Raw genomic sequence first — 13,712 nt, 5'->3', positions numbered from 1 at the left:
TCATTATGTTTAGAATAAGCATTTATCAAGAGTATATAATATTCGGTGCGCCGTTGATTTAATTTGTCACTTGGTAATAGTAAAACTCGTTTCATAATAAGCTAGCCCTTTACACACTTGATGGCTACGATAGGCTTACCGCGAACATTTCCTACGCAACGACGCTAAGGTCACTGCCGGCACAGAATTTTTGTTTCTAGTTTCTTGTTTTTTGTTGATTTGTTGTTGGTTTTGTTTTTTTTTTTTTTTGGAAGTAGGTCAGAAACAAGAAACATAAACAAAGCGAGAGCGTTCCACTGAGACGGAGAGAGAGAGAGAGAGAGGGATGGTGTCTGAGTGGAGTGCCAGAGAGAACACCGGGCGAGAGAGAGAGCATGCTGAGCGTGAGAGCATGCGTTGCTAGGAAATATAATTATTTATCCGCTCGCACAACCATTTGATGGTTTGATTTTCGTTATTAGATACACAGCTGTGCTCCCAGTGCGTGGTTGATTTTCCATTTGGTTCTGTCATTGGCATTTGGCTGCTGTAGTTCAAACAATAAGCAGGTTGCTGTCGAATAAGAAAGTACATTCATAAGAGCAATATAAAAATACATTCAGTCAAACATAAACACAACTATTACACATCACATCTATTACAAATATTACAGCACTGGAAGTAATAGCAACTGCGCAATTTGCACATTGAAACACATTGAAAGTGATACGTGAAATTTGTTAATCAATTGTACAATGCCAAAAGTATAATTGTCTGCATGGGAAATCATTTGAGTGCCAGTAGAATTGTAAGGATTAACCGAGGCCGAATTGCTTTCTTCGATAGAACCATCGATTGTCAGGTAAGAAAAAATGCTGTATGCATTGCAGACTCCCACAATGGGATGAGTATCTGTCTGTACAAGTATCTCAAGTACGCCTGTGTGGCTCTAACTGCATATATGCATTTGTATATTTGCATGCATGTGTATATGTAATATACATATGCATCAAACTATGAGTCCAAAACAATCTATGCACGGCGTGAGAGAGTAGACGAGAGTGCAATGGGCCAGCTAAGGACTGTTCCCCGGGCAACCACCTCACCTGTTCTGCGGCGAGTTTGTTTGCTGTCGAAGTTTAACCCTTGTGTGTGTTGTTTTCGGCATAATTGGATTGTACTATTATTGAAAGGTTGTCGTATTGAATTTACTTTGTGCTTAATGGTATTTGAATCTCTCTTAGGATAAAGTCTGATTACACAATTATTTGAATATTTTCGTAAAAAAAAGTTCTAGCTAACAAACAACCGTTAACATTTTTCATTCGATTTTAACAACTAAAAATATTAGTAGCAAGAAAGAGTAGTTTTCTTAGACAAGCCAAACATTACATACCTTTGTAGAAAAGTAAAGATAATCCACAAACTTTTAGTCCAGAGTTTTATACAAATCGTATTTGTGTGTTTTCCGTTTCACGACTGGCTGTGAACTGAATATTCCACATTTGTGCGACTTTATAACATCAGATAGGTTGACATGTATTTAGAGACCAATAATGTCGAGCTTCAAATGTATTGATATTATTTATTAAGTACAGCGCAACGGCACAATGTTTATTATTATTTTACGGCTTTCCACCTGCAACAGTTGTCTGTTTATTTATTATTTCTCACATGTGAATTACTCTCGACGACTCTCTCAAAATGATAATTATATACTTCTCAACGTCTGCATGTATTTGTTGCATGTATGTCTACGCCTATCTCACAATGACATAATACAGTTAGACGTTCGTAGTTACCACAGCAACAAGACACATATGCGACAAGTTTCAACAAGACAATTTAAAAAATGGAGGAGGGCAACATATTCAAAGCATGACTAGAAAATTAGCACAGACACGCAAAAGTTCATGGCTATATTGACTTATAATACGCTCCACAAGGATATAAGAACATAGAAGTATAGAATGAAATAGCAATCTCAAATAAAATCTGATATGAAAAACAGTTATGTTGTGTTGTTGTATAGATTGAATACCTATTGCAGGCTTATAGCAAAAGTGCTATACACTTTAGATCCATGAAGAAACCCTTAAGCTGATCATAAGTGTGGTCACTTAAAAGGAGAGAAGAATCCTTTTTTAAATTATAATCTTTATAAATAGAATACCCCAAGAATTTCTTATTGCAACCCTTTCAATAAAAATTGACCAAAAGAAAATATATCGATCGTTTAAAACTGTGTTAAAACTGATTTATGGAAATTTATTGAATTTAATGGTAGTTAAAGTTTAATATCCTCTGACTTCTTAATAAAATGTATAATGAAAATGTCTCAATTCTTGCAGGCGAATAAAGTGGAGCCAGAGATGGCTACGGCACTGGCAGCCAGTAATTCCGCAGAGACATCTGATGAAGAAGGAGAGACTACAATGATGCACATTGAGCAGTTGCCAAATGATCTGTGGATAGAGATTATGTCGTATTTAACGTATTTGGATCTGCAGCAGCTGCGACTGGTTTCTTGGCGTTGTCGTGAATTAGTTAATCGGCGTTATTTCGCGACACGCGGCAGGGTGATTGTGACAAAGGAGAATCTGAAGGATATGAAGCAGCACGTGGAGAGCCACGCATCGTATATCAACTTTGAGGACGTCGAGTTTCGCAACTTGTCACAGAGTCTGGAATTGGAGCAGTTTCTGCGACTGGTGGGCAAGGAGGTCAAATGCCTGCTGGTTCGTCACTCGCCCGTCTTCCGGAGCATCCATGGCAAGCTGCCCAATTTGAAAATGTTGAAAATAGCCACGACTAGCTTTCTGGATGATGACAACATGACCGTCGATGGGATCAATATGAAGCAGTTCCATCAACTGGATGGCTTCGAATGTGACGGTGTCAGTCTAGACTCAAATCTGAAGCTACTGATGCTATTGCAGTTGCGTCGCGTGGAGACCAAGGTTCGATTGCGTCACCTGCTATTTGAGTATCGGCGCAACAATGAGATGGTCCTGCTGCAGGTGCTCTATGACCACGCGCACACTCTGGAAAGCGTCGATATCTTCTTTAGCTGTTCGCCGGGTATTGAAACAGAAAACTGGCGTCTGACCTTTGAGCGGATGTACAGGTTGCGCACCTTAAAGCTCTCTGGCAACTGTCATCTAATGCTACTTCAAGTGATTCTGGATTCGATACCAAAGACGGCTCAACTCAAGCATCTTGATCTCACCGGCATGCTATCGCTGACAAATGAACTGCTTATCCGAGTGGCTCGTAAGTGGCGTAAAACGCTGAGTTACGTGGATCTCATGTTCTGCGTCCAACTGGATGTGCGCTGCGTGAAGGCGTTGCGTAAGATGAGCGGTTGCCTGGAGTCGCTAACCATGTCCTATTGTCGTGCGATGACTGGCAGAGGGTTGGTGGAGGGGCTTACCACCAACATGAACAATACACTGCAGGAGCTGTTTCTGGAGGATGTCTGCTTCATTGATGAGAATTCCATGTGCGCTCTGCTGGAGCGATTGCCGAATTTGAGGAAGCTCAGCTTGGATAACTGCCAAAAAGCAACCACCGATCGCACTCTGGCCACAATATTCCAACACCAGAAGCTGCTGCGTGTGCTCAGGATTGATTACTGCATCAAGATCACGGATAACGGCTTTATCGGCTTTGGCAAGCATCCGTACGCCATCAGTCGCTTGCGAGGATTGCGGGAACTAAATGTCCGAGGATGTCGCAATCTTACCCACCGCCTGCTTAAGCGAGCTCTACGTCTGCCCGAGCTGCTTAGCCTGACACTGGACTACTGTAATCGCTTGGATACGAAAGGCATCGCTGCACTTACCATGAACTGTCCAGCGTTGGAGATGCTGTCCGTGGCCAGTTGCTCATTGCTGGATGATGTGGCTGTTCAGTTTGTTGTGCTCAATCTGAGTCGTTTGCGCAGTCTCAATATTAGCAACTGTTCGTTGATAACGTTGCAATCGTTCAGTCATATTGCCAGATATGCGGACAATCTGAGGGAGTTGGTGGCATGTAGCATTGATGGGCTGGATCATGAGGCTGCTCAGAGTATTCTGGATCTGCATCTGCCAGAATTGAAGAAAGTGATGCTATAGCAGGAGAGGCTCGTTCACTGACTGGATGATAACAATCCTCACGCCGGTTGGGGAACCGATGATGAGGATGATGCCGAGATAATTGATATTGATGTATAAATATGCAATATGATTTAATTATCTCAATGTCGCATATTTAAATATTCTATTGTGCAATATTTTTAAGCAGTCTCACAACACATTTTGTTTAGTATGCTCGGCATTTCCAAATGTTTCTCTCTGTTACAAATTATATTTACGTTATAACCATCAAAATGTGAGACAAATTGAGGTGAAATTATTGAGTTATCTTAAAACTTATTTATGATTTTTATAGCATTACATTTAAAATTAAGCTTACTAAGATTCCAATACTACTTGCATAATTCTTAAGGTTCTTGAGTCAGCAGTAAAGAATGCCAAAAAAGTCGTAATACTAACATACCTCTATATACATGAAACTAAACATTTCAAACAACTTATAACGAACCCATAATATATTTTATATAAAATACCAGACGATTATGTTTCTAATTTATGTAGTGTGATAAAAAAGAGTTATAGATAAATGTTTTATGTTTATATAATATTCGGTAAATCAAAAGCTTGAAACAAACGTATAATTTCTTGAAAAATATCAAATACATCTAATATTTCAGTTTTATGTGATAAAATAAAAAAAAATCTTTCAAAATGTTTATGCACAAATTTTAAAACCTGAACTTAAAGTAGACTTAACAAATAAACGAGCTTGAAAAAGACTTTAATTGTGAGTTGAAAACACTATTCTGTGTTACAAATACAATTTTTGAATGTCGTAAATATTTCAACAAATATTTGTTTCCATTCAATGTATGTCACAAATATTACAAATATTTATATACTTATCCAATATATACTATTTCAGCCGCCCATTGAGGACATGCACCATAGCATAAGTATATATGTTTTTAAGAGTCTACGAGTTTACTCAGCAAGTATTGAGAATATCAAATGTTATTGATAGTTGCTTTTAATTACAATCTTATACTTGTGGTGTGCTTAAAATAAACGATCAAATCAAGAAAAGCATTAATCCTCGACAACTAAACTATTGCCTGACTTAAGATTGAAAATAAATAAAAGAAAAATTAAATTGGATTAAGAAAAGAGATGAAATGAAAGGAATGTTATAAAATATGATATCTATTATAAAATTCAATTCAATGTTTTAGTAGTGTTGGTATAAAAACAGCATAATTAATGCCATACATAGCAAGATAGATATTCTGTATGTGTTAATGAGATTAATATATATTATATTAGCATATTGGTTTTTGCCTATATACATATATTTGAACTATTGGTAAATGTCTATAGAATATGTAACGAAGGTAATGGTTCCAGGCAGAATTTCCTGGAAAGGCTGGTTGAATAGTGTCCAGTGTTTAAATGAGATATTTATTGACTTCATTTTACCAAACTTATACAGATCTATTTAGAAAATATTTATATATGTATATTCATATTGTACACCTTACGAATGTATGTGTTTCTGAATGTATTTGAATCATTTATTAAAATATTCTAAGTTGTCCTGACTCTTACGAATGGTTTTAGCAACTACAATAAAATTGATGTTGCCCATAATATTTGTGTATTTAATTTAATTACTTTTAGGTTAAGGAATACTCTGTTCTCATCCAACAAATCCCCAGAAAATACGAGTGAAGATACACATAAAAAATGCAGGTAAGTTAAAAAACGATCTCCACATATAATACAAATAGAATTGGTTTCAAACACCCAAAAAAAAAGAAGAAATTAAATCAATTTTAGTTGATCTTAAACTTATATAATTGATATCATTGAAATTTTGATGGGTTCAAAATATTAGTCTAATTTTAGATGCTTAAAATTGTATAATTTTAGTGTTTTAGAAAAGCATTCGATATTTGGTTGTTAGAAGTATTTAGTTTGAAGGATAACAGAATAATAGTCTCATAAAAAGGCGACGATGTAAGAAATATACAATATGAAATACAACACTTATTTTTCGAGCTCCATTGCATTCTAATAGATACTTTGTCGTTGTTACTCATAGCACTTAAATTATAGTTTGCCAAGCAGCAGTCTTTAAAGTTGAAGCGAACAGAAAAGCGAGGTTGCACTTGCTAAGAGCTTTCAAGCACACTTGCAAGCACTTCTCAAAGCTTTACACAACAAACACACACACACATAGTCGGGGAAGCACACGTGTGGCTTGTGGCAGCCATGCAGTGTCTTGTATTTGTATTTGTATGTGTAAATATAACTGTAAGTGTTAGTTTATCCATGTGTATTCTGTGTGCGACTATTACAAAAGCAGCGCACGCACTTGGAGGGTGGTCGGTTAGGGGGCAGTGGAGTGAGTGTTTTTTCGGTTAGTTAAACTAAATAATATAAATGAAAATATATATAAATAAATATATATATATAGAGGAATATGTCACTCGTCAGAGCTCTGCTCTGCTATGCTACTGACAAAACGCATAGAGCAAAACTTTTTATGACATCCATCGTCGTGGGGATTTTTGTTTTTGGTCTTGGTCGTGTTTTTCTTGGCTTGAGACTTAAGAAGTGGTGGCCAAAAGCACAAACAATGCCAAGCACACAGAGCACCGAGTCACTTAGCAGTATGCACATGTTCGCCGAGGCGGGGGCAGAGGCGGTGCCAGTAACAGAGACACTGACAGAGGCAGCGACGCGACAGCGCTGCTTATTGTAGTTAGATACAAATCTGAATGGGAAATGTTGCTGCTGCTTATCAGATAAGTTTAGAACGCGCTGGCGTGCGGTTCGGATTCGGATTCGGCATCGGCATCGGAATCGGGCAGTACTCGATGCATTCAAAATTAGTGACAAATTTATACGGTTGGTCAGTTTATAATCAAGCGAACGCAGTTGCCGAAGCGTCCAGTTGCCTCACAGCTAGTGGGCTGGGTGGGCGTTTTGGCACCGGTTCCGGATTCGGTTGCGATTTCGTTGACATTATATACATATATATATTGAACACTGTTTATTTGTTGTTTTCGTCCGTTGCGTGCGAGTCAAGAAACGAGTTGAGTTTCGAAGTCTCCAGTTGCTTTTGGGTCGTGACATTGAATTATAATAATTAGCACAGAGGTAGATACAGCTAGTCTAAACGCCGAGCAAGGGGAAAAATTGCTGGAATTTAGAAATAAACAAAAGCGCATGAGTTAAAGGAAAATTTCAGCTCACAAAAATAAAACATGTCAATGGTATCGGCACCGCCTGCCACCAACGCGAGTGCTGCCACAATTAACCAATTGCTTGGCGCTCAACGTGATTCGTTGGCCATTGTCATACCGGTCACTGTGGTCTACGTCCTGATCTTTCTCACCGGCGTTGTGGGCAACATCAGCACCTGCATTGTGATCAAGAAGAATCGCTCAATGCACACGGCCACCAATTACTATCTGTTCTCTCTAGCCATATCGGATTTTATGCTGCTGCTGTCGGGTGTGCCGCCAGAAATGTATTTCATCTGGTCCAAGTATCCGTATATCTTTGGCGAGCACTTCTGCATCGGACGCGGCCTCCTGGCCGAGACATCGGCAAATGCGACAGTGTTGACCATAACGGCATTCACCGTGGAACGCTACATGGCCATTTGTCATCCGTTCTTGGGCCAGGCAATGAGCAAACTGAGCCGCGCCATCCGCATCATAATCCTCATCTGGGTGCTTGCCGTGGTTACGGCCATACCGCAAGCAGCACAATTTGGCATCGATAACTATGCGGGTGTCGACAAATGTGTCGTGGTCCGCGTGATCGTGCAGCACTCGTTCCAGCTCTCGACGTTCATCTTCTTTTTTGCACCCATGTCCATCATTCTGGTGCTGTATCTGTGCATTGGCATCCATCTGTACCGCTCGACCATAATTGGTGGACTCGGGTCACCAGCTGTCATGGCCGATAGACGTCAATCACAGCCAATAAAGTCGGTGCACAGCGATACGATACTCTATCGCTATGCAGGCTCCGGTTCGATTTCGACCAAAAATGCGGGGCCTCAGCTGAGCTCGGTGCGTGGACGCCTCAACCATTATGGCACGCGTCGTGTGCTGCGAATGCTGGGTGAGTTCCATTTAGAATCGGGTATGTCTATCAGAAGTGTGAGAGGAACGAGATACCATTTCCTTCTCCACATTCCTAAAAGATTCCAACAATCCCAATAGATCCTAAGAACGTATACATTCATAGAAAAATAGTTTTCGAATTGAGCTGGTCAACATAAATCTAACACTAAAGAATAAATAAATAAAATACAGGCGGAGAGTGTAAGGTATATATTATAAATTAAATATTAAGAGAAGTGTTATTTTTGTGAATGAAAAATGAATTAAGGGTTTCCAGTTATTAATATGTTTAAATAAATACAATTTAAAATTTTGGGAAATTGGCTTAGACTTGAGACCTTGTTGAAGTCCCTGGAAAAAATAACCAAATCAGAAGTTATAATCATCAAAATATAATTTTCGGGCTGGTATCCTCCCATCGAAATTGGATAATTAGTTCTGCGGCCATCTGTCGTTACCATGGTGGCAAATGTTGCCACAGGCTGTGTGGCAAATTTCTCATTTCTAACCATATGTGTGTATGCCAGCAAGGGGTATTCTGAAGTTGTGCCTGTGAATTGGGCACACACTTAATCAGTCATTCACTGGCCAATTTATTACATTGTCTGCCTGTCATTTCGGCATGCTTGACTTTTATGGAGCGGGCGCGTATTTTATTGTGCCCAAAAAAAAAAACAAAAAACATTCAAGCTATTCTATATATCGTGGCTGTGTCATTAGTTGCAAATGAATATAAATACATATGTAGAAGTACATGTACAAATTGTTTGGTTTATCTGTCTCATTCCACAGTGGCCGTCGTCATCTGTTTCTTTCTGTGCTGGGCACCATTCCACGCTCAGCGTCTGATTGCCATTTATGCGCCAGCCACTGGCGCCCAGTTGAATGAGCAGCATGAGTTCCTCTACACCGTGATGACCTACATCTCCGGTGTGCTTTACTATCTATCCACCTGCATCAATCCACTGCTCTACAACATAATGAGCAACAAGTTTCGCGAGGCCTTCAAAGTGAGCTACTGAACTTAACCATTCGATTTAGTTTCTGCGTTACGACATTCTTCCTTTGCAGGCCGTGCTGCTGGGCAAGAAGTACTCAAAGGGATCGCTGAACTCGAGACATCAGCTGGAGTCGCGACGCTTGCGCCGCAACACAACCCTCAACTCATCGACACAAACGCAACGCGAGTCTATTGAGACGAAGCCGACATTAATGCAGGTGCATATATATTACAGTTTATATGAGTGCACTCAGAAAAAAAATCATCTTGAAATGTAGAAGGGGAGCCTAACTTATTTGTATGAAAGTATCTTTTTTTAAAGGGTATTTTGTCTTTATAAATAGCATAGTTTTTAGTTCTATTTATATTCTTGATCAGCATTAAAAGCAGATCAAATCTATCTCAGAGACTATAAAAGCTAAGATAGCTGATCAACTTAAATAATTTATATTCCTAAATTTCGATATTTCGGGTGCATTTTTTTCTGAGTGTGGTGTTAATGTGATCCAACATTGTTTGCATGCATTTCCATATCCTTATCTCATTATCATTCCCTCTATTTCTCCATATAGACGGCGCTGAATGAACGACTGCTGCAGTCAAACTCAGAACTAGTTTCGTAATTTGCAATGAACAATGCGCTAATTGCTGCTATTTTGTTATATTCTTTCCATCGATATTTATCACTTGTTGTTTTCTGCAGTTTTCTGCTAACTAACTGTTGTAAACTAATTTTAATATATAATAACTACAATCGAGTTTATGTTAATTTTGTTATAATTAGTACAAGTTGGTATTTTATATTAGTTGCATCGAATGTTGTCGTAATTAATTTATAATGAAATCGAGCTTTATACATTTATTGATTTTTAAAATGTCGAGTCAATGCTATAATTCCTAATATGTTTTTTAAGTAACAAGTACAATGTACTTGCCTAACTAGTCCATTGTTTGTATTATCTTAAATATTTTATGGAAATATATATTGAAAATATGTATTTAGTGTATTTAACAGTGTGAATTCATGAATTGTTCATAATTCGCAGATAATTTATTTGATAAATATCTACATATTTAATTTATCATTTAGCTTCAATCTGAACTCAATATGAAGAGAAAATTAAGTCAACTCAAAAAACTATGTATATCTAAAGATCAATAATCAACTTCAACGTCGGTTATTAAATGTAATTTTCCGTAACCGACCAGTTTTTATTAAATAATTAGAATATCTACAGTGAGCTCAGCTTTTCTTGTCGACATAAATAAGTGTACTTTCCTAAACAAAATATATAAATTGGGAAAAAGCTAAGTATTAACTTGTATAAAATAAAGCAAATGTCTATATATTTCAATTAAACTGTATATTATATTATAATTTTGGTTAAAGTGTTCCTAAATATTTTTTGGTCGACCTACAGGAATATAAATGACGAGATTTCGAGTAAGAGCAGTAAGAACAAATGTTGAAGTCGGAAACAGATTCCTAACTACGTTGCTAAGCAAGTGAATAGATTGGCCTTAAACATTCGATTTAAGATTTAATGTGAAATATATATATCTATATATATGTAATGTTAATAAAACGTAAATACATTTACTCAATTTATTTGCTAGGGTTTCTTCTATCGCCGAAATAACTATTTTTAGCTGGCGCCGTGACTTAAGCGAAAATATTGTAATTTGGATTCATCGAAATGCGCATAAGGATACTATTATCGATTTGTAGTATGAATAGAACTGCGAATGTCGTCTGCATAAATACATAATATGATAATTATTTTCATGCACCACGCACCCATGCATCATGCTTCATGCACCGTGCTGATAATCGCTCAAGGTCACGGACTGCAAATGCCCCAATGCCCCAATGTCAACGTGACGTATGAGTAATATGGTCAGTAAGCAGTCGAGAGTTGCATTTGATATGTAAATGCAATCAGGCAAATTGAAATGTTGGTTAAAGTAAACTTTCCAGACTTATTTAACTGGAGTCGTTGTCAAAGTTGCCCCTTTTGGATGGTAAGCGCCAAATTGTGGTCGACCTTGACTCCTGCATTTTAGCGGAACATTTGCTTACGTATTCATGTCCTAGGCCCATAAATTGTATTTAAATGCGTCATTTTAATACATACGTGGAAAGTCAAAGCGCAGCATGCCGTAAACATCGTAAACACCGCAAAACTTTCCAAACAATATGCAAACGTCAAATAAAGCTATGCTCGTAACGATAGCACTTGTCCTATATTCTGGTGCGAATCTTTTATACCCTAACATACCAGTTTGGCAAGGGTCGGAGGATCATGTAGACTCCCATTTAATTTATTTTTTTAAAATTAAAAAAGAAATGTATAACTTTACACATTAAATTCCATAAAATGAAAAGGAAGTTATTAAAAAATAAAATAATAAATAATAAATAGTGGACTTAATTAAGATTACAGAATCCCAGAAACAAATTATATAGATGTCTGAAGTTGTCGAGTGAGATAGGTTTACTACAGTTAATCACGGTCAGAGTTTTGAAAGAAGTATAATACTTTATTAAATGAATTTATATATATTGAAATAAGCTGGACCCTTAAGCCCTGTGTGAAATGCGATAAGTCTTAAAGCTATTATATCTCCAAAAGATTATACGATAGGCACTTCATTTCGCCTTCATTACTTTCAAATAATTCAAATGAATATTTTTCTACCTGAAATACCAATAATTTCTCAATATGTCCTGTAAGAGTCTATAACCAAAACTTTCTGTAACATCCATATTTATTTTCATCGTCCACAAGCCATTACATTTAGGTATGCCAATAATATATCATGAAGCTTAAAGCTTAATATTTATTGGACTCCATGTGCGTTACGAACTTTATATGAAAATTCATATACTTAACAATATTTGGACAAGTTCTATAAATAATCTTTCATGTACGTCACGTAAAACTCGCAAAAACCAGCAAACCAATACATTAATACAGAAAAAAAGCAAGCTAGGCAAAAGAAAATTATCCCACACACACACTAAAGCAAACAGACACACTAACTGCCACACACACACACACACACAGGCATACTCACGGATACAGAGTCTCCCGCAAAAGTGTGAAATATTTTGATTTACGAGCGAATCGGGAAACAAAAAATGAAATGCCATCAAGCAATTTCAGACAACATTAACTGCTGCAAGTACAAAAAACAACGACTCACTCCCAATCATTTAGACAGGAAGCCCAACGGGACGCACACATACACGCACTTGCACACACACAAACATAAGCTATATGCTTAGTGCGCATCGGCGACAACAGGTGGCGCTGATTATTGCAGCGTGAGAGTTTTAGCAAAACATCGCGACAACAACACAATACAACATTTATATACACTTATACACACACACACACACACACACACACACACACACACAGCACAAGCACTGTTTATAACGGTAGTTTCACTCACAATGCATGGCCGAGTTTCAAAACTTAGTAGAGACACTCACACATTGAACGCTCTTTAGGGTGAACCAAAATCATAAAAAAATCATCAAAGTAGGCTGGTCGATTTTCAAATCCATTTGCTACTACCAGTTTTTCATATTGCTCAGTCTGTTTCCGGCAATTGAACTGAACAGCTACAAAAAAAAAAATTAAAAATTTGTTTACCTTTTTTTAATTTTATAAGTACAACTTATTGGTAAGCATTTCAAGTTTGTTTTTATTAACTTTTTGATTGTCTTATTTTCTGTTTTCCAAAATGACAGAAGAATGTCTAGCGTTATCAAGAAAGTGTTGCCCATGCTGGATCGCATACTCATCCAGCGTGCCGAGGTGAAGATGACAACTGCTGGAGGCATTTTGCTGCCGGAGGACTCTGTCCCCAAGGAAATGCAAGGCGTTGTTGTGGCTGTTGGACCCGGCGCTCGCAATCCCGTCGGTTCAGGACATCTGCCAGTGGCTGTTAAGGAGGGCGATCGCGTGTTGTTGCCCAAATATGGCGGCACCAAGGTCGACATGGATGACAAGCGCGAGTATGTACTGTTCCGCGAGAGTGACATCCTCGCCAAGCTAGAATGATCAATGTGTTGCACCACTTAGCCCCCCACCAGGCTATACCCACTATTTAAAACACACACACACATATCCGTTGCGTTCGAAACTAGATGATTGATTAATGGGAAGGTTAAACACAACAACAAAACCACACAAGTCCCTATACATCCCCTAACTTAAACAAGGAGAAAAGAAACCGTTCTTGCACACATACTGATAGGTCACAATTACCACTTTGTCAGAACACTATAATAAACAATTGTTCAGTTTGCGTTTTTTCTTTAAGGAGCATAAAAACTTTTGTTTATTTTAAAACTCGATTCTTGATTTAGCTGTAATAGTTTATTGGAATGCCTCTGAGCTCTCTTGGTCAAACTTTGACTGACTTTTGCATGCCATACATAAATGTCTTGTGCATATTTAGGCAATTTCTTTGGGGAATGGATGCAGAAAGAATCATGTTATT

General features: G+C 37.8%; 3 protein-coding genes across 3 annotated transcripts; all 3 read left to right on the top strand.

The window, feature by feature from the left end:
- The first annotated feature begins 513 nt into the window (after positions 1–513).
- LOC6570394 lies at positions 514–4,664 on the top strand. The gene is made up of 2 exons (XM_001996578.3): positions 514–841; positions 2,331–4,664. Exons 1-2 carry the CDS (start codon positions 758–760, stop codon positions 4,095–4,097), a joined length of 1,851 nt encoding a protein of 616 aa, XP_001996614.3. The 5' UTR covers positions 514–757; the 3' UTR covers positions 4,098–4,664.
- A 2,264-nt stretch (positions 4,665–6,928) lies between these two features.
- LOC6570393 (pyrokinin-1 receptor) lies at positions 6,929–10,191 on the top strand. Its single transcript, XM_001996577.3, has 4 exons — positions 6,929–8,195; positions 8,990–9,207; positions 9,269–9,415; positions 9,770–10,191. The coding sequence occupies exons 1-4, from the start codon at positions 7,328–7,330 to the stop codon at positions 9,818–9,820; spliced, it is 1,284 nt and encodes a 427-aa protein (XP_001996613.1). The 5' UTR covers positions 6,929–7,327; the 3' UTR covers positions 9,821–10,191.
- Positions 10,192–12,799: 2,608 nt separating this feature from the next.
- On the top strand, positions 12,800–13,531 carry LOC6570796 (10 kDa heat shock protein, mitochondrial). Its single transcript, XM_001996973.3, has 2 exons — positions 12,800–12,890; positions 12,958–13,531. The coding sequence occupies exon 2, from the start codon at positions 12,962–12,964 to the stop codon at positions 13,268–13,270; it is 309 nt and encodes a 102-aa protein (XP_001997009.1). The 5' UTR covers positions 12,800–12,890; positions 12,958–12,961; the 3' UTR covers positions 13,271–13,531.
- The last annotated feature ends 181 nt before the right edge of the window (positions 13,532–13,712 follow it).

This window comes from Drosophila grimshawi, unplaced genomic scaffold (genome assembly GCF_018153295.1).
Source record: "Drosophila grimshawi isolate 15287-2541.00 unplaced genomic scaffold, ASM1815329v1 contig_311, whole genome shotgun sequence".
NCBI classification, from domain to species: domain Eukaryota; kingdom Metazoa; phylum Arthropoda; class Insecta; order Diptera; family Drosophilidae; genus Drosophila; species Drosophila grimshawi.
Note: the sequence above shows the minus strand (reverse complement) of the source record. Positions and strands in the feature narration are given on the sequence as shown.

Bases quoted from the DNA above. Each gene is read 5' to 3' on its own strand.
- LOC6570394 (XM_001996578.3), top strand. From the start codon at position 758: ATGGGAAATCATTTGAGTGCCAGTAGAATTGTAAGGATTAACCGAGGC. The intron at 842-2,330 runs GTAAGAAAAAAT...CAATTCTTGCAG, and splicing joins ATAGAACCATCGATTGTCAG to GCGAATAAAGTGGAGCCAGA.
- LOC6570393 (XM_001996577.3), top strand. From the start codon at position 7,328: ATGTCAATGGTATCGGCACCGCCTGCCACCAACGCGAGTGCTGCCACA. The intron at 9,208-9,268 runs GTGAGCTACTGA...CTTCCTTTGCAG, and splicing joins AGTTTCGCGAGGCCTTCAAA to GCCGTGCTGCTGGGCAAGAA. The intron at 9,416-9,769 runs GTGCATATATAT...TTCTCCATATAG, and splicing joins CGAAGCCGACATTAATGCAG to ACGGCGCTGAATGAACGACT.
- LOC6570796 (XM_001996973.3), top strand. From the start codon at position 12,962: ATGTCTAGCGTTATCAAGAAAGTGTTGCCCATGCTGGATCGCATACTC.